General features: G+C 39.1%; 1 protein-coding gene across 3 annotated transcripts in view; it reads right to left on the bottom strand.

The window, feature by feature from the left end:
* Window positions 1-20944, bottom strand: part of GAS2 (growth arrest specific 2) — a 156920-nt gene that overhangs the window by 30519 nt on the left and 105457 nt on the right. For all 3 annotated transcript variants that reach the window (XM_073347820.2, XM_073347819.1, XM_073347821.1), the window contains one exon: window positions 17715-17822. In XM_073347820.2, coding sequence (XP_073203921.1) covers window positions 17715-17822 — 108 coding nt within the window. The remainder of the gene's footprint in view (window positions 1-17714; window positions 17823-20944) is intronic.

Consider the following 20944-nt stretch of genomic DNA (forward strand, 5'->3'; position numbering starts at 1 on the left):
AAAAACAAAAAAACCCTCCTGTGTATACTGCTTGCCTTCACTTCTCTCAATTTAAGATGCTTTCCAAAATAAGTCCAGCCTTTGTAGTCCTGTCAACAACTATTGATAGACACTGACTCTGAGCAGAGTTAACAGCCTCAGCTATATATCAAGAACCATGGATGATCGCATGAATAATTCTCCAAAGACACCTGAACCATGTTTGCAACGGCCCTGAAAAGTGAGTTCATGCCCATACTACTTGTGGGAGGACTTCACACTTTTCAGGGCTGTCATTTTGGCACTTTTCACAAACACTGAATTTCTTTTTTTTTTTTTTTTTTTTAAGAACTATAGAGAGCACCCTGGGGAGAAATGGGGGAGGGTCTGAGAACAATGTACACTTTCAGCATGAAAATGCCATGATATCACTCTTTGGCTTGCTAGTGTATATATTTTGGGAGGGGGAAACAGAAACAGGGCTCGTTGTACCATTATGAAAATGCCAAATAACTCCCTGTCCTCTCCCTTATTAAATCATAGAGAAGCAGTTAAGTAACATGAACCAAGAAGCAAAAAAATTAGCACTAAATATACCATGGTTATTTCTGAAAAATAGGTTTAACTAAAATGCCAGACTGTCATTTTATCTGATTTATTTGACTCTAGTTGACAGATCTTAACAGAACGTAAAAACCACCATAGACCTAGAATTTAAGCACAAATGGAGTATTGATCCTATTTTTTATTGTTTTCCCCCCCAGTGGAGGCTCCTCAAGCTGGGCAGAGGCTTTGTCTACCCCATTTGAATCAGATCTATTTGTCTTATGTGTATATAGAGAGCACAGTATCTAAGCTCTAACATTATGATTTTTACCTGCTGTTGTAAATTGTCTCTGAGTTCACTTCTAAGTGTTAATGTCACCTCCCACTTGTAGATGTTACCAGCCTCCATTGTCTGTTGTTTCAGTGAGGAACTGACTGGAAGTACATTTAATCTTACATTTAAAAAAAATCATACCAGTCTAATCATGCCAAATTAGAGAAACTAACCTTATTTACAAGTGGAAATTATGACATGTTGACACCCAGCAGACTGCCGTACCAGCCAGTAACACTTGGAAGTCCAAAATCAACAGGTTGCACTTTTATATATCTATTGCTCTAGTAGGAGTAAAACTAGACTAGGCAATTAAAAATGGACTAATCAATGCTTGGTTAAAAAGCTGCTGGTATGCTAAAAGTTTAGCAAGAAGATCAACTCCTTCTGCATGTAAGTACCTCTTAAAGATCCAATTTTCATATGCAGCTACAGTGAATCTAACTGACCTGTATAAAAATTCCTTATTTATTGTTCCCTGTCCTATAACCTCTAGCCACCTGCCTCTGTTTGCCTTTACATTATAGGCCCCTCAAGGAAGGCACCATCCCTTTTAAATGTCTGGAAAGTGCTTACCATATTGTGGGTGCTGCCGCAAACAAATAATGAATAGTTGGAAAGGACTTTGCTTTGATCACAGAGCCCTGGAATATTTCTCCCCGTCTGACTTTTGGAAGACACCCAGAATATTAAAAAATCACCTTCAATTTTGTAAACACTCTAATTGATGTTCAATCTCATTTGACTGCTACTATGTTTGTTTTTCTATGAGACTCCCATTGAAGTTTTAAGGAAGATTAAACAAAACCAGAAAGAAATGCCAAAATAGCAGCACTGTGATGAGACTGTCTAAAAGACAGTATTGCTTTAAACTAAATGAACCAGCTCTTCAGCTGATGTAAATCTGCCTAGCTCCATTTGCTTGCTTGTTTTCATCTGATACTAGAAGATCAGGTGAGGCTTAACAAAGATAATTAAATAAAGGAAATAATACATAAGATCAATACATTAATGGATAAACAGAAAGATCAATACATAAAGGGAATAGTTGTGAGGGTTCCCTAGATTAATTTAGGAGTCATTTGAGATGAAATCTTTTCAGGTTTGAAGCTTAAAAATCCAGTAAAAGCCACTAAGTGCACCTGATAGAACATCTTATAAACATTGTGATTAACTATTTTACAAGAGGTTTTATCTAAGATGTACCATCCTAGTGGCCAGGGAAACAGCATGGCTGATGATAAAATATTTCTCAGCTCTAATGCAGAAAGTAAGCACTGATTTGTGATCTGAAGAGATACTGTAGTGCTAGTTCTTTTGAATGGGTTCTCAGAAAAGTATAACATGCTTGAAACTGTTGTGTATTAAGTTGCCCTAACACCAAAATAAAACAGATATTCATTCTATTTAAAACATCTAGGTGGCAGGTGATGGTTTTTCTCTCTCAGCACATCTTTCATTGCTAGCAGTGCGTGGCATCAAAAATGATACCTGAAATGTTAAAGAATCCTAGCCTAGGTTTCTAAAAGCCAAACATTTGATAATGGAAATTCTTATTTAGTGACCCTGCTGTATACGGGATCAGCCTAAGATGGGCCCTTAGTGTATCACATCTGAGGTAATACAAGTGGAAGAACACTGGCCAATGGTCACTCACAAAAAAAGCCGGTCCTCAGATACTCTTTAGGAGCTATGGAGTTTGTTTCTCCCATTCTCAGCTTCAAAAGGGGTCCCTCCTGCTTCTGCTTAGGCATCTTCTGGATTCAGCAGCATGCTGGAGTCCCTCACACCGTTTGCTTCAGTATCTACATAGATGTGTTGTGACCTCTGGGGGAAAGGATTCCAAGTCATATTTGGGGTTTATAAATTGGCTTGTTCTGCAAAGTCCAAATCCAGATGTAAATTTCCCCAGGGTTCGAAGGTGTTTGGATCAGCAGTTGTGGCTTGGGCTCACCTGTATGAGGAACTCAAGGTCCCCACTGCTTGCAATAGAGGAGAAAGAGACACAGTTCTGGAGGAAGAAATGACACGGATCAGAGCCCAGGTGGGTTATTAAGCAGAGTGGGTTGCTGGCAGGAAAGGAAGAGTGATTGGGAGGACAGGAGACCATCAAATCCTGCACCCAAAGCCTCAATCGCTGCTGCCTTACCGTGATCAGTAGGAATACTTTTATCAAAAAGCGTTCAAGTAGATTAAGACTTCATGAACTTTTCTGGACTGAGAACACTGAGTCTCTTGCTTTATATTTAAGAACAGTCTCAGTTTGGAATTGTTGGGAGCCTTTATTTAAATTAGAGATCCCTTTCTAGCTATGCATTTCACAGATAGTTAGTCGGGTCTCTTTATGAATACAACATTGTTTTTTAACTTCACATGGATTTTTTTATTTGTCAGGATGTTCATGCTGAAAGGTGATAATATTAAGAAAAGCCAAATTGCCATAGACTTTATCAAATAAACAGGGTAGAGGGAGTGCATATTCTGCAGTGATGGGATTAAAGAAAGATTTTCATACAGATTAAAAATGTTGTATGGAGATATTTTCAGCCTAATATATAAAAACATTCACCACTCAAAGTCTAATCGCAGGTTTCATATTTACAACATTCAGTTCTACCACCTATGCAACTTTATAAGCTTGTGTAAATCAGGTAATGATCCATTTATTTAGCCAGGGGCATTTTTCTGACAATGAAGCTTGTTTGCACACTGACCAGATCAATTTTTATTCCAGTATGAGTTTTGCCTAAATAGAGGCTGAACAAAAACTGAGTAAGGACTTCAGCATGTGGCCCAAGGATTGGAATATTGATTGAAAAAACACCAGAATTAAAAAAAAACCTGATGTGAATTATCATTTTAATTATCCTGTTCCTAGATTATATCTCTCCAAAAAACCAAGCACAACATAAAATGGCTTGGATCAGCTGGTGTGCAGTCAGGATCTTGGGAATGGCACTCTCTATCTGGCCTTCATTTACATAATTTAGGATTTAGGATATACTAATTTCAACAAACATTTGAGTCACATATCTCCTAATTTCCCCATGGAGAATTATTTGCTGTATTTAATACTTCCTTACAACACAGGATTCTTGTTGTATTGCTATGAGATCCTCAAGAGACAAATATTGTATAACTTAAGACCAAAACAGCCAATGCTACTGCATGTGTGTGAACAGATTCTGAACGCTCATAATGTTAACATTTCTCAACCAATTCTCTTCAAATTCATTCCTTAGGTCTCAGTGAAACCTACAAAACAAATAAAGTTTAACTAACACTGCTCCATTTGTTTTTGCGTGATGTGTATGCAAAACTCCCAGTCATAACATCGGAGGAAAATATTTGCTTTCAACAAACACACCCAGCCCTCAAAACAAAAATATCAACTCAAGGCCACCTAAAAACAAAAAACAAATAAAAAAAAGGCACCTCTGAGCTCAGATCAAATTTTCAGTCGAAAAGGAAATTAAACAATGGTGGTGGTTGTGAGTTATAATGACATTTTTATGTTGTTTTATGTATAGCTTCCATAATAGCAGAAGCTGCAATAAGGCATAGCTTCATGGACTTCAGTGGAGTTATTCCAGATCCAGCTGAGGATCTAGCCCATTAGGTTGCAAGCACAACATAACTCATTTACTTGAGGTGAGAGGACACTAATTATTGCCTTAACACTTAGCTGCAAAAGGAAGGTAACTTTAGTAAATAACACTTGCTAAAATCCATTAACAGCTGATGTACAGAGCACAAATGGTCTAATGATCAAGTGCTACAATGATGTAGCATGCTGAGAAGACATGAAGGGACTAAGGAAAAATGAAGCACAAAACAAACTTAGGTTTCAGAGTAACAGCCGTGTTAGTCTGTATTCGCAAAAAGAAAAGGAGGACTTGTGGCACCTTAGAGACTAACCAATTTATTAGAGCATAAGCTTTCGTGAGCTACAGCTCACTTCCTCAGATGCATCTGAGGAAGTGAGCTGTAGCTCACGAAAGTTTATGCTCTAATAAATTGGTTAGTCTCTAAGGTGCCACAAGTCCTCCTTTTCTTAAAACAAACTTAGAGCCAAATTCTGACTTTGGTTGTGCTTTTGTAGTTCTCTTCAATGGAAGCCCTGCATTAATTAGATGCAGGATGTAAGCCACGTACAAAAGTATCACAATTCTTTCACACAGAAAATCATAATGTACAAAATAACACAAAAAGATTTTCCTAAAATCTGTTGATGCAAAATAACTTCATCATAGGTAGATTTCTGTATTTCTCTAGTACTTTTTATCCAAGAATCTCAAAATACATTGAATTAAGCCTAATTTCATACCGGTGAAGTAGGCATTATTATTCCTATTTTTACGAATGGGGAGATGGAAGGACAGAGTTTAAGTGACTTGTCCCAGTCTGTCCTTGAAGTCTATGGCGGAATTAGTAGCCAATCCTGTAATAAACTAACTAAAGATTTATTAACTAGGAAAGGAAATGAGAGTTATTTACAAGGTTAAAACAGGTAACACACACACAGTGACTCGTTAAGGTTTTGTATTAACAAACAAAACTAAACAACAATACCACAGGATCAACTTCAACAGGAGAGACTGAGATATACCCATGCCAGAATACTCATAGCTCAGTGGTTAGGGCACTCACCTGGGAGGTAGGAAACCCAAGTCCCTGCTTCACATCTGGCAGAGAGAGGATTTGAACCTGTGTCACCCTTACCCTGGATGAGTGTTTTAAAACCATGGGGCTATTGAGTAAATTTGGGTGGTGGATGGGGGATGGGTGGCTGCATCCCTGTAGTTTGTGCAGGGCCCAATGCAATACAAATGCCCAGAGGCTGCCTTAGAGCAGTGGTTCTCAACCTTTTTCCATTTGCAGACCCCTAAAAATACTGACTGGAGGTGTGGACTCCTTTGGAAATATACTATCTGTGTATATATACTGTTGAATTCTGTTCAGTCAGTTTTCAGGCTATGTCTTTCACGGACTCCTTAGACATAGTCCGTGGACCACAGGTTGAGAACCACTGCCTTAGAACCTATCTACAGATCCATCCCTATAGGCAAGATAGTTGAGTGAATGCCTAGTTTGTGAATCCCACTGGGACATAGGTGTGAGTTAGGCACCAAGCTGCTCAGTGGTGTCAGAAATTAGGTGACTGTGTACATGCATGGCAGAAATGTAGGTGTCTTTGGGCATCTACAGGGTTGGGTGGCAGCTGAGCAGGTGTTTTGAGAATCTAAGTTTTGGGCTTAGGCACCTAAAATCCCCTTTGCGAATCCCATCCAAAGTGTTTAAGTGATTTGTCCAAGATCATACAGGAAATCTGTGGCAGATCCAAGAACTGAACTCAGATTTCCTAAATCCCAGTCCACTGTCTTAACCCCAAGGCCATCTACTCAGACCTTAAGCCACCAAAACTCATTGAACCAAATTTATCATCGGAGTAACTTCAGTGAAGCCAGAGGAGTAGCAAAGGGGCACATTTAGCCACTTGTTTCAATTAGAAAAAATGGAACATCAATTTAATTATTTGTATCTGGTTTAATGGGGCTAAGAATTGTTTAGTAATTTAAAACAGGGACTAAGACACACAAATCGCTGAGTTCTAGTTCTGACTCTGCCAGTGACATTCTGTGTAGTCATTTAGACCCCCATATTTAATTGTGCATATATTTTGCCCTTGAGTTGCACACACAGCATTTGACCTGTGCATGTGGCATGTGTCTGCCTTAGAGATTGTCCACAAGCATAAACTTTTTAAAAACTGGGCCACAACCTCATTTCCTCTGTTTCCTCATCTGTAAAGTGATAACTATAACAGTTTCCCTCCTACCTACTGTACCTGGCTATGGTGTAAAAATTAATTACTTCAATCTTGCAAAGTGTTTTTAACTATCAAGCACACTATAAATGTTAAGAATTAGTATTATTCATCATAATTTTTCACATAACTATGCTATTGAGCTTTTATCAACTTAAATATAATCTCAAGAAATTTGTACTTAGAAAAACATTGTTCAACATATCCTACACAATTTAGCACAAGGGAGATGCATACTGAATTTAAAATCACCATGATATTTCGCAGCATATGTCTTTGGTTCCCAAGCAGATTAATCAATAATTCAAGGATACAATATATTATTTATAAAATGTCTCATTTTTTTACCCATTCAACACCAGAAATCTTTACTTTCGGTATATAACTTTTAAAAAATGAACAGACTCACACTCTGCAAATATTACTGTGGAAGGTGCTGAGGTATTTTATGGTATGTTAGAACATAAAACCATAAGCCCACAAAATGCCATAATTGCCATGGTAAAAGTAAAACATTAAAAAGTGATTTTTTGGTAATCTAAAAGACAACTTAAATAACAATGGAGGTCCATGGCATAGGGTGTTTAGTAGCTCAGTTAATCAGTTTTGGGATTCTTTCATACAACTATAACCTCAGAGAGGTGGGGTTCAGTCTCCCATACATAGTGTGGATCAAATCTTATTCATGGAATTCAATTAATTTGGCAAAATGGAATACTCAAAAGGAGATTTTCAAAGGTACAAGCAGGAGTTAGGAACCCAGCTACTAGGAATTGGGCACCTGACTGAGCTTTGTGCTCTTGATCATCTCTCCTCAGATGATATATGCTTAAAAAGTGCTCCTTCTTAGCATTTCTGTAATCTAACAAAGATTGTTAAGATTTTAAATTCTGTAACTTGGTTTTTGGTTTGTTTCTTTAAAAAAAACCCCAAAAAACAACAACAACCCTCTCTCTCTCTGAGATGAGGAGAGATTTTAAAAGATTGCCCTCAGACACGTACAGTCCAGTGGAGCACAACTTGGAATATTCTTTGATGTGTAAATCCAAAGTATCTCCATTGAAAACACTGCCCATTCCTGAGTGTGCTGAGTAGGATTTGGCTCAAAGTTAGGACACTCTGGGAACCGGGTTTGAGAGTTTGCTGCTGTTCAGAGCCAGAAGACGACACATTATTAAAACAAATACAGATTCTGATGCCTTCATTCATGGCGAGTAGTGTATTACTCTGTAACTAGTACCACTGGATGGAATGAGCCTACTTGTAGTATAACACACTATTCAGTGTAAGGCCATCAGATTTTGGCCCTTATAAAGCCCTGTAAATATAAACTGTGCTTAGCAAAGTAGACTAATGCCTTAAATCCTCATTTGTACCAATGTAAACTGGAGTAACTCCATTGCTTTCAGCAGAATTATTCCAGATTGATATCGGAGAGCTGAATTTGGTCAGATGATTTCTGCCCCGAAGAAATGACAAGGCTGTATTCCACTGGAGTGCTCTAGCACTTCTGGCTCTGATGCAATGTCTTGTCCCATTGAAGTCAATAGGGTTATTTGTCTGAATAAGACCAGCATAATTTGCAAGCAAGGGGAGCAAAAACAAAGAAAATGAATAACTTCTAAATGGAAAAGGACTCAGAAAGGGAAGAAAATTTATTCTTGAGTTTGTAAAAGTATTGTAAGGAATGGCAAAGTAAAACAAAAAACCCTAAAAAATGCATTTGGATGTGTTCCTTTTATTTCAGCAGCAGAAAGACCATGTCACACATCACAAACAATCTAAATCTTACATACTGTATTGCCAAACCACTGGCCAATTCAGCTCTAATTACACAGTAATACTATTCTTATGTTAAAATGTAAAGCTTTTAAGTCTCCCTGGAAATCACAATATAAACTATGTGTCCTTTTAAGAACATTCAAAACCAGAACATGACCATAAATCTATAGAGATTGCAGTTAAACAATATTTTTATGCCTGAGTCCTGAATGTGTAGAGAGAATTGCTTCTACCGCACAGAGGCATGTTTGCTGTAGAAATAAATGAGTCTTCTGCTGGTATCAATAATTTCTCTCAGCTGTACAATAATAATGTCATTTATGTTTACAGCACGAAAATAATCCCTTAGTAGTACAAAACATCTGTATGCACCGAAAACCATAACTTAAACAATTGTGCAAATAGTAAAAGTTACCACAATGTAGCAGTTGCCTAAAGGTAAACTTCACTTCGTCCATAAGACATTTCACCATTAAGCCTATAAAACAGAGGTTTCTGCTTTGACTGATTTGAATTCTGTCCACATTATGCTTCACTTCACCAATTGCTTTGGAAGGAAAATCTGAAGCTCAACGTTTTCCATCCTTAAAACATGACAGCAATGGGTAGCTGCGTTCCCATTTCTAACACTCAGGGTTAGTAACTCCAAACTGTGGAAAGCACTTACTGTCTCATCCCTAAAGCAAAATGTGTTTCTACAGCAAGACTTAATCAATTTCCAGTTATTCCGGGCATATTATCATAGCAAAATGGTATCACTGAACCATAAGAAAATTCCCTATTTTCCATGGATACTTCCAATTATACTTACATAAACTTTCCAGAGAACAGCATTACAGTTCTTGAAGGAGAACATCCTGTAATGCTCATTTTTCAAAAAGGCTCCCAAGGTGATCCTGGCAATTACAGGCTGATAAGCCTAACTTTAGTACTATGCAAATTGGCTGAAATTATAGTAAAGAACAGAACTATCAGACACATAGATGATCACAATATGTTGGAGAAGAGTCAACATGGCTTTTATAAAGGGAAATCATGCCTCACCAATCTATGAGGATGTCAATGAACATATGAACTAGGGTGAATCAGTGGATATAGTGTACTTGGACTTTTAGAAGGCCTTTGAGGAGGTACCTCATCAAAGGCTTTTAAGCAAAGTATGCAGTCATGAGATAAGAAGGAAGGTCCTGTCCTGGATCAGTGACAGGAAATAAAGCATGGGAATAAATGGTCAGTTTTCACAGTGGAAAGGGGTAAATAGTATCATCCTCAAGAATCAGTACTGGAACCAGTGCTATTCCATATACTCATAAATGATCTGGAAAAAGGGATAAACAGTGAGGGGGCAGAATTCATAGATGATACAAAATTATTCAAGATAGTTAAGTCTGAAGCTGACTGTGATGAGTTACAAAGGCATTCACAAAGCTGGGTGACTGGGCAACAAAACAGCAGATGCAATTCAGTGTTGACAAATGTAAAGTAATGCACAATGGAAAACATAATCCCAACTATAAATACAAAATGATGGGGTCTAAATTAGCTGTTACCACTCAAGAAAAAGATCTTCGAGTCATTGTAGATAGTTCTCTGAAAACATCTGAATCTTTGAAATTTACTTCCAAAATCCTTATATGGGAAAATGGTCTCTTTTTCCCAGGTGTCCTCTCAACTCTTTAAATTGAGGTGGTTCCCTATCCTCAAAGAAAAAATGGACCAACTGTATTAGTTCAGAGGAACAAACAATGCTATAAAAACAAAAAGAAGTCTCCCCTTCCCCACTTTTTTTTGACATGATGCCTTTGCTGAGAAGCTGGAAGTAGGTCAGCCATAGAGGAAATCCCCAGGATGGGGTTATGGGTCACAGACATAGCAAAAAAGGAAGTGGCAAATAAGAGGGTATAGAATTTAGAAGATGAGGATGTTGGGCTCAGGAGAGGCAGAACAGCTGCTGTGGTGTTGAGGGTAAGGAGGAAAGTTAGAACAACCAAAGATAGGCTGGAGGCAAATCCAGGCATAATAAGCATATCATGGGAAAACTGTGAATATAGCTGTGTATGCATCTCTGGGTCCGAATGGTAGCACAAAATATTTGGGATCATGGCAGTTTCAGCATAATTTGTGCTTAGCAAATGTCCCCCCACAAAATGTCCATATTATCTTATTTCTCATGGTTAATTCCGTGATGATTTCCCTGGGTGGATGTAAATAAATATAAAACAACACATTCTTCTTTCCATGAAGGGGCAGAAGTGTATACTAGATTACTGTTTAGAGACTAATCATATGCACACACAGAGATATACTGGTGCCCCTTTCCATATGAATCCCAAAAGAAAATGCCCAGGCTCTGTTTCCATAGCAACCAAACTATAGTGATGTTCTGTGCATGGGTTTATACATTGAGTTAGTTGTAGATAAATCCTTTGGTATTACTACTAGAATAGAATACTGAAGAATATAAGTATTAGAAAAGCACACAGAAATAAAAATGTGATTGTATATGAGAGAGTATGTATTACTCATCGTTTGGTTTGCAGGGGATGATCCTGCAAAATATGGAGCATCTTTCATAGATTCATAGACTTTAAGGCCAGAAGGGACCGTTAGATCATCTACTCCACCATTTTTCAAAGTTAGGGTCGTAACCCACTACTGGGTTGCGGCATGTAAGGCACTGGGTCACGCTGGTCAGCTCCACCCACTGGGATGTTAAAAATCCCATCGGTGGTGCTGCCCAGCTAAGGCAGGCTAGTGCCTACCTGTTCTGAAACCGTGCAGCGCCCTAGAAGAGACCAGTTGCAGGTCTGGCTTCTAGGCAGGGGGGCCATGGGGTTCTGCATGCTGCCCCCACCCTGAGCACCTGGGGGGCACGGTGTCTGCAGGTGAGAGCTGCGCAGAGCTGCTTGCATGCCTCCGCCTAGAAGCCAGATCTGCTGCTGGCCACTTCAGAAGCAGTGCAGTCTGCGGTACCAGGACACGCAGAAAGTCCACACCCCAACGCTGTGCCCCAATCCCCTAGCCCAGTGCTGAACCTCCCACAAACCCAGAACCCCTTTATGCACCCCAAACCCCTCATCCCCAACCCACCCCAGAGCCTGCACCCCCAGCCCAGAGCCCTGACCCCCTCCAGCACCCCACCCTCCTGCCCCAGACCTGAGCCCACTCCCACACCCTGAACCCCTCATCCCTAGCTCCGTTGAGTCACAGGCATCAACAATTTTCTTCAACTGGGTCCCCAGAAAAAAAGATTGAAAACCACTGATTTAGTCTGACTTCCTATATAGCACAGGCCATAGAAGGTCACCCAGTTACCCCTATTTTGAGCCCAAGAACTTGTGTTTGACTAAAATATATCTTCCAGAATGGTATCTTGATTTGAAGACTTCAAGAGATGGAGAATTCATTTCCGTTGGTAATCTGTTCACATGGTTATATCACCTTCACCGTTAAAAATCTATGCCTTACTTCTAATTTGAATTTATCTGACTTTACCTTCCAGCCATTGGGTCTTGCTATGCCTTTCTCCACTAGATTAAAGATCTGTTTAGTAAATTAGAACCTCAGAATTATGAACACCAGAGTTATGAACTGACCAGTCAACCACACACCTCATTTGGAACCGCAAGTATGCAATCAGGCAACAGAAGAGAGACACAAAAAAGCAAATACAGTACAGCTATAGTATTTAAACTGACAAAACATTTTTTAAATAAATGGAATAATGAGATTATAACAGAAACATGAGGAAAATTTTAAAATTTCACTAGAAGTAACTTTTCACAACTTGCCTTTTTAGATTTTGTTAGCATTAACAAAAGTAAACTACTAAAACAATGAAGGAAACTATTCCTTCTGTATAGTAAAGTTTCAAAGCTGTATTAAGTCAATGTTCAGTTGTAAACTTTTGAAAAAATAATCACAACGTTTTGTTCAGAGTTACGAACATCCTCCATTTCTGAGGTGTTTGTAACTCTGAGATTCTATTGTATTTTCTATGAGGAGATGAGCACTCTGAAGTGTTATTGACCTCAGTGGAAATTGAGGGGTTTAGTACCTCAGGCCTGAACAAATTAATGCTAACAAAATCTAAAAAGGCAAGTTATGAAAGGTTTCTTTTAGTGAAATTTTAAAATTTTCATCATGTTTCTGTTATAATCTCATTATTCCATTTTTTTAAAAAAAAAATGTTTTGTCAGTTTAAATACTATAGCTGAAGGATTGAGGATATTAAGGAACAGCTGAGTGTCACAAAACCAGTTAGTGACACAGTGGTGGGAATGGGACACAATGAGCAAAATCATAGAAATGTAGGGCTGGAAGGGACCTCAACAGGGTCATCTACTCCCTCTAGTCCCAGAGCTAATGTGCAAGTGGTTTCCTGTACATGGTATATGCATATGGGAGGGTTAACTCTAAACCAAAGGATCAGATTTATACCTTATTAAATTGGATACCATCATTTATTTTAATTCAAGTAATTAGCATGCATTATTATAAAATGCAGCTTCTGTTACCAGCATTTAAGCAGCCTTTACAGTTATCTACTCCAGTCTAGCCAGCAAACACCACATAAGTGAATTAAGGAAGAACAAAATAAAGAGAAGATGCAATTCTCATTTAAAATACAAGTGTTTTCAGTATTTAAGCTTTCATGTTCACTTCATGGAAGGCATGCTCAGTGTAAGCAGGGTCTGAAATCCAATCTGTTAATTTCCAATCTCAAGAAACTGGAATGGGGAAACAAACCTTAGCTATACTATATTGTCAGACAGGTCCTTGTCGTATTTTTAAATAAAGATTTTCATTTTGCTTTAATATTGCTTGTTACACATTTTGCTCTCTTTTTATATCACATGTAAATACACTCTGCTGAATACCAAAAAAACAGATTTAATGCCTGATCCTATAAATCCTTGCTCCTGAGAGTAATATTCACTGAGGAAAGTAGTCCTGTTTGTTTCAGTAGAACAACTCACTTGAGAGAAGATTATTCTTGTGAAGGATTGGGTTCATTGTATTTTTGTTTTCTTTTTTATTCCAAAGAGAATTTTTTTCTGTGATAAATATTCCAGGCTTTCAAATATTAATTTTGGGTAAATTGCACATGAGGGTTGTGTTCTGCTAGGTTTGTTTTTCATTGGTAATGTGACAGGGTCAGGCCAGATGGCTACAAAAGAGTGGTCGAAGGTAGATACATTAGTTCCAGGTTAAGCAGGTCCCTTTTCCCTGGGTAAAATAACAGGGACTATTCCAGAACACTCAGGAACTTTCTAAAATTAATTAAGGCTAATCAGGACACCTGGTTTAAAAAGGTTCTCACTCCAGTTAGTGAGGTGTGCGTAAGGAGCTGGGAGTGAGAGGACGTGCTGCTGGAGGACTGAGGAGGATAAGCATTATCAGACATCAGGAGGAAGGTCCTGTGGTGAGAATAAAGAAGGTGTTGAGAGGAGGCCCTGGGGAAGTAGCCCAGGGAGTTGTAGCTGTAATGCAGCTGTTACAGGAGCCACTGTAGACAGCTGCAATCCACAGGGCCCTGGGCTGGAACCCGGAGTAGAGGGTGGGCCTGGGTTCCCCCCATCCCTCCATATCCCCAACTCCCTATTTGATACCGGAGGAGTTGACCTGGTCTGTGGGTTCCACCAGAGGGGAAGGTCTCTAGCCTGTTCCCCGATCCACTAGGTGGATCAGCAGAGACTGTGGGGATTGTTCTTCTTCCTTTTCCCCATGCTGGTCAGTGATGAGGCTAACTGTGTGAATGGCAGATTTGAGCCCTGGAAGTGGCCAAACTGAGGGCTGCCATGAACCTCTGAGGTGAGCAAATCTGCCAATAAGCGCAGGACCCACCAAGGAAGAGGAGGAACTTTGTCACAGTGGGGTTGTAACTTGCTTTTAAAATAGCAGCATAAATCCTTACAGAAATGAAATAAGGGAAGTATTCTTAATTTGTCCGTTAAAAAAGTTGTGGATCCAGAACGGAAGAGGAATTTATTGCAGAGGGATAACTTCATTAAATATTTATTAGCATTTTCTTTTTGTGTCCCATAATCTTGAACTCATCTACTGTAGTTACAATATAATTGCATTTATAATGAACACAACGGTATTAATGTGGCCATAATGTAATTCTACCATGACCAAGCAATAATAGTAGTACCATTAAACCAAAGTGTTTATAAGTTCTCAGACATGATCTATGGTTACATCTACATATACGGTGGAGTGTAGAGTACAGACACTACACTCCCAGCTAGCATGGCTATAAATACCAGTGTGAACTGTAAGGTATGGGTTAAGCAAGTAGAGTATATACCCTATGCAGCCCACTAAATGCCAAATAAATGCTTCTCATGTCTACACTGCTATTTTTAGCAGTGTAATGTCCCACCGCCTCCCCCACCAAAGCCTTTCCCCACTGCCCAACCTTTCAGTGTGGCATATAGCTACACACTGCAGTGACAAGTGTGGATGTAGTCTGCCTTTCACATGTAGTGCCTGCACTGTACACACCACCCTAAATATAGACATAGCCTATCTTCTTACTTCAAAGTTTCACACACAATGGTGTCTAGGTGCCCCAGGAGGTGGGTGACATCTAAAAGTGGGCAGGCAAAAGTAACAAGTAGAGGTACACTCAGCCAGATTACAGGAGCAGGTGAACTTTAGCCCATGGGTAAAATTTTCAAAAGTGCTTAAGTGACTTAAAAGCCTAAGTCCCACTTTTTAAAGTGACTTGGACAGTGAGGCCAGATTTACAAAGGTATTCTGGTGTCTAAAGATGCAGATAGGCACCTAGTGAAATTTATGAAAACACCTGAGTGACTTAGTGCCTAGCTCCCATTGAATTTCTTAAGTCACTTAAGCACTTTTGAAAATGTTACCCTAGTATCTGATGCAAGTCAGTGAAAAGTTAGATCCAGGATGGCAGAGCAGAACAAAGAGCCAGTTAAGAGCTATATTCTATAACTTCAGGCATCTCCACAGCATAAATCAAGCCCAGCAGAGCAGCTCTCCACTGTGTGCAGAAAGGTAGTTCTGGTCTGCAGAGGATTTCAGTATTTCAAAGTTTGATTTTGTCCACAAAAGGGAAAGCCTTGAGGTCCCTGCTCTGAGGTGAACTGCCCCAGAGCCACAGATTCCAGTCCAGAAGCCAAGCCATCAGTAAACAATTTCACCATATAAGACCCTAACCCTTGTCCCATTGAAGTCAGTGGAATTTCTTCCACTGGGCTCTAATTGAAGAGCCATAAATCCAGATAATATTGTTGCTGAACCAAACTAATCTAGAAATTTCATCCAAATCCTTTAGTCAGTTACTTTATATGCAAGGGGACAGTTGATGGCAGTGTCCAGGGAAACAACCTATGTTATAAATGGAACAGATGGGACAGAAGGAAAAATTATCCCCAGCAACATCAGGAGATGGTGCCAAATGACCACTGAAATTAAATGTCAGTTAAGCATCTCTCTACCTGCATTTTTACTATATGTAAGAAAGTTTATAAAGGGTTCAAAAGAAAAGCCTAATGCATGTATTAATGTATATGTGAAAAATCCATAGCTTGAAGGGTTAAAACAAGCTGGTGAAGAATTACTATAACCCAGTGGAACGCTCCTTAATGAGACAGAGTCTAGTGCAACCAAACTATAATGTACTTTATTTTTGAACTATGGATCAAGCAGCTCAAGCCTACTTCCACTGAAGTCAATGGCAAAATTTCCAATGACATTAATAGAGCAGGATATGGCCCTAATACTGTAGTTTGATGTCTAATCCATATCATAGTTAGATTTTTTTGGCACAATTCTACCTGGAATGCAGAAGCGTGATATGAAAGGGGTGTTTTGTTTGCACACTTGGAATGGAACACTGACTTGGAATGAATTGTATAACAGAGAAGCCAGCAGTGGGGAATTTGTGACACAAAATTTTGGAAGGAAAACTTACAGTTTATCAAAAAGAGAGGGTTAAGAATGGTTTAAGATTTGTGATTTAAGACTAAAAATAAAGGAAGAAATCAAAAGTGCAAGCTGGCTAAAAAGCACCAGTTTTATACAAGGCTACTTTCAAAGTACAGCTGAAAAACTACAGTTACTCATTTTCCACTGTTAAAAATGTGTTTTTAATGGGAACAACAGTGACTTGTGAAACTTGATACTGTGAAATGAATAGAGGACAAAAATTAAACTAGAAATGTGAATTATAAAACCCCATACATTAGGTGCATAAATGCACAGCTATGGCCTTTGGCTGATTAACACATTAACTTTTGCACAAACTGATTAAAAAGTAATCGTTTTAGTGCCCTAAATATATTGTAGAGTTAAAAGGAAGTTTCAGAGGCAATAAAACATAAATTCCTTTCTTTATCACATTAAAATTCCTTTGCAGAGTCCATCTGTAGCCCAATCTTTCATTTTGCGTAGACTCAGAACTCCTTTTGAATTAATTAAGGGTTTTCAGGCTCCTATTCAGCAATGCACTTAAATGTGTGCTTAACTTTAATCACATGCTTAAGTCCATTCCAATTTAGCAAAGCCCTTAAGTATGCACTTGACTTCAATGGGACTTAAAAATCTTCTTAGAGTTAAGCATATCCTTTAGTGTTTTGCTGAACTGGGACCTCGAGGAATGCAGGACTGAGAATGTGAGGGAGTAAATATTAGCTTGCAGGTTCAAAAGCTAAGATTCCAATTGGCTTCATTTGTCTAAAAAGACTCCCACTGACTTCTACTGATGCTACCCTACCAATGTACGTCAGCCATGGGACGGAGGGATGGAAGAGTAATTTAGACTCTCATTCAGTCTTTGATCTCTCTCCTGAGACTGTCAAGAAGGGTACCAATTAACACAAAGTGGGACGATGGCTTTTCCGACAAGAATACTATTCCAACAGGAAATAAGAAACCATCATCTCTATTTGTGAAGATTCTTCGTCACCATTTATCATGGCCAGCATGGAATCAATGACCTAGAAGTAGAAGACTCTACCATGTTATTAATTCTCCGACCCAACTACCCGTTTCCCCTTCCCCTGCACCCTCCTGTGGACTATATCTCCCCGATTGTGCTGTGGATGAGAATCTGTACTTGTCAGAAAGAAAATATTTTCTTCCATTAACCAGTGGTGCCATTTTAACCTGGAAAGAAGCAGCCCAAGCATTAAAAAATGTTGCTGTCAGATGGCAGATATCAGTGATCCCCAAAAGGAACATTGCATAACATGAAAAATGAAAACTTTTTACCCTAATAAAGAGGATCTTCTCTCCAACTCTGTACCGTCCTTGTGAAAGACGCTCCACACAGAATTTATTGGGGCATTTGCAAGGAGGATCTTCAGAAATGTGTTTGACCTGAAAAACAAGTTATTATTGTATCTCTTTAATAGAGTGTACCTGCAGCAAACTGTTCAAAAGGGTAGTTAACAAAATGTCATGCCCTTGATTTATTCTCTGTCATCGTGACAAATGACTTCTTCCTAACACCTCTTCAGGCTTTTAATTAAGGTGCTATTGCTGAAATTGTCTTACTTCTTTTTTCCCTCAACTCTAATGTTTTTAATAGTATGGCATTGAGTGACTTTTTAAGACATTGATTTCAATACCATCGCTACTACTAACGGGCAAAATCATGAAATCTATACTAAATTTCTATGTGGTCCATAGGGAACAATCCCAGTGTATTCAATGTGTTTTTTGCTGAATTAAGAATGAGTAAAAACTGAACGAAGACTTCAGGATTTGGCACTTCTGGTACAGGTAAAGCCTTGAATCAAATAGTAATAAACCTCATATAGCATTCAGATATTAGCAACACAGGCTCTCTTCTTACGTTAAGCCATGTGAGGGGGGGGGCGAATCGGTGATCACAGCTTTTTCAGGGCCACTGTTTTTTTCTCATTCTGCAGTGTTTCTGACATAGCTTGGGGACCCACAAGAAAGACCCTATAGATCTTAAAATATCTGCAGAAGGATCTTTTGCATCAGCATCTTCTGTCATCACTCAGTAATGACAACATAGATGATGTGTCCTCCCTTTGGGTCATGGGCAGAGTTCAGATGGGCCCAAGGATTGGGCCATAATTTCTTCTTGAAATCTACATGTATTTTCAATTACATAAAATGGTAACATTAAACAAATCTATATTCTTACTTATTAAAAATCTTAAAATGAAAAATAAATACAGCAGCAGTTTTTTAAAGCATCTGTGAAATCCAAGCTTGTGGGGATTCCCAAGTCAGAAGGGAATTCCCAGGTGTGGAAAGATAAAGTAGAGGCCGGTGATGCTCTCAGACACACAGTTTGCTATGGAATTGCACTACATAACTGAGTGATCAACTTAGCCCAAAGTTTTGTCAGTCTGAAGTTGATGGTATGTAAATGGAATTGAACTCTACTGGTTTTTGGAGGGTAGATTTACAATTAAAATCCACCTACAAGTCTCAGATGAAAAGTAAAGGAAGTCCAAGTATTGGAGTCCTGAGTATATCTGATACACAAAAAGGAAGCTGCCCAGTAATTTCTCCAGCAGGGCTTCCCTACTAATATAATTAACACTGCTTTATCTCAGAGATAGAGGACCTGATTTCCCACAATCTTCACCTTGCATATCCGTTTAAACCTGGGTAAAACACTATGCTCACTGATCATGAGCCAGGATCCAAGCTAAACTCAGTGCCATTCAGAAGAGTTGCAGGGAGAAAGGTGCCATTTATGTTCCCCCTAGCCTCAGCTCTGAGATGTTCACCAGTGCAGGGACATGGCTGAGGTAGATGATGTGCTGCTGCACTCTCATGGTTGCCTGATGTTGCATTAGTCAATTGGGAGCTGTTATCGGCAGGTGTAATTTAGAGTTGCCTTGAGGGTTCTCTAAGTTACTGGTGTAAAAAATGGACCCCAAAACCCAGGGATCAGGGATGAACAAGGGCTGCTGAAAGTTACTTTTGCCCTATTCCTCATTTACATCAGCCAAACTTCAGCTCCAACTGAGAATTCAGCCTTGAATGTGAAACCAGTGACATTAATATTTAGTAGATGTATATTCTGAACTTTTAGGTGATCTTAAAGTAGCATAACCATCAATGTCAACGAGCAGATCTGGTTGAGTGAACTCTAATTTGACATTCAAGTAGCACTTCCACTAAGAAACAACACTGACAAGTGCATGAAGGCAATCATTTCCACATACTGTCCTTCTCTTGGATGAAAGCTGACCTAATGTATTGATGTCAAATGAAACAAAATGCAGGATGCACTTTCCAAAGGTTTTGTCCACTTCACATAACACTCAGCAGACCTTTTCAGATCCAATTTGTAAACTAAGGCCCCATAAAAAGAGACTGAGAACAGAAAGAAAGCTGTTAGAATAACTTACTGATGAAAGTTTGAGTAACGCTTTCTTAGACAGGAAAAAGGCCAGGGTCATGTACTGGGGCTCTGTTAGGTATTTTGGTTGTCTGACAAAAATACAGGAACAGATCTGTTATACAGAGTAGGAGGTTTTAGGATTTAGGTTTTATACTTGAGGGAAAATTTCAACACGTCAAAGGAACTTTCTTTTTGTTGGAGGTGATTAGGGATATGGATAGATGTAAAAAGTGAACAAGTTAACTAACATTTTTCTGTAATTGATCTTGTCAGCAGATGGGCAGGAAGAGGAACTTTTAAAATTGACTTACCCTCTATCACCTAATTTGAGGGCTTTCCACCTTGTTGCTAAAATGATCCAATGCTCCCATCTGACCAGGCCTTTTCCCTTGTGGAATAATTGCTGGGAATTATTCCACCCTCACTCAAAAATGTGCAGTAATATTGTCGTGAAACTTACTTCATAGCTTGAAATTATACTTGGCACTAAACACATTAAAATGGTCATTGGGCTTGATTTTCCGGTCACTTATTTGTTTTAGCACCAGAATAATTCCAGTGACTTCAGTGGAAATTCTCCTCTATTCACACTGGCATCAAGAGTATTAGGTCTAGGATGTTGAATATCAAACCAATCTTGAGATATTCAGGACCTCTACCATCTGCTTAAAACAGGAGTAACTCTACTGAAGTCAATGGGTCATACCGAATGTAGGTTGCAGGAGCTGCAAAAGGTATATCTGGACATATATGTCCTCGGATCTTGGGACTGCATACCAGAGTGATCGTCTAAATGCTCCCCAAATCAGCTTGCCCATGGCCCCAGGGTCTAACAGGAAGGGATCGCCTGTACATAGATACATGCCAACCATGCCCTCTGGTGACACTCCTTATACTAGAAGCCAGCAGAAAGGTGGTGTAGGGCCTGTTATGATAACTCTATGCTGCCAAGGATTCACCTGAGCAGCGGGAGTCCTCCAGTAGCTGGGTCTGCCACCTTTAGGGTTGCTTTGTTCTGGGTAAGTAGCACAGGGCAGCTCAGCGTTGGGGAGAATCAAAGCCAATTGATTTATACCACTGTAAATCTGGTACAAACCAGAGGATAATT

The sequence above is a fragment of the Lepidochelys kempii genome, chromosome 6, assembly GCF_965140285.1.
Source record: "Lepidochelys kempii isolate rLepKem1 chromosome 6, rLepKem1.hap1, whole genome shotgun sequence".
Lineage (NCBI taxonomy): Eukaryota > Metazoa > Chordata > Testudines > Cheloniidae > Lepidochelys > Lepidochelys kempii.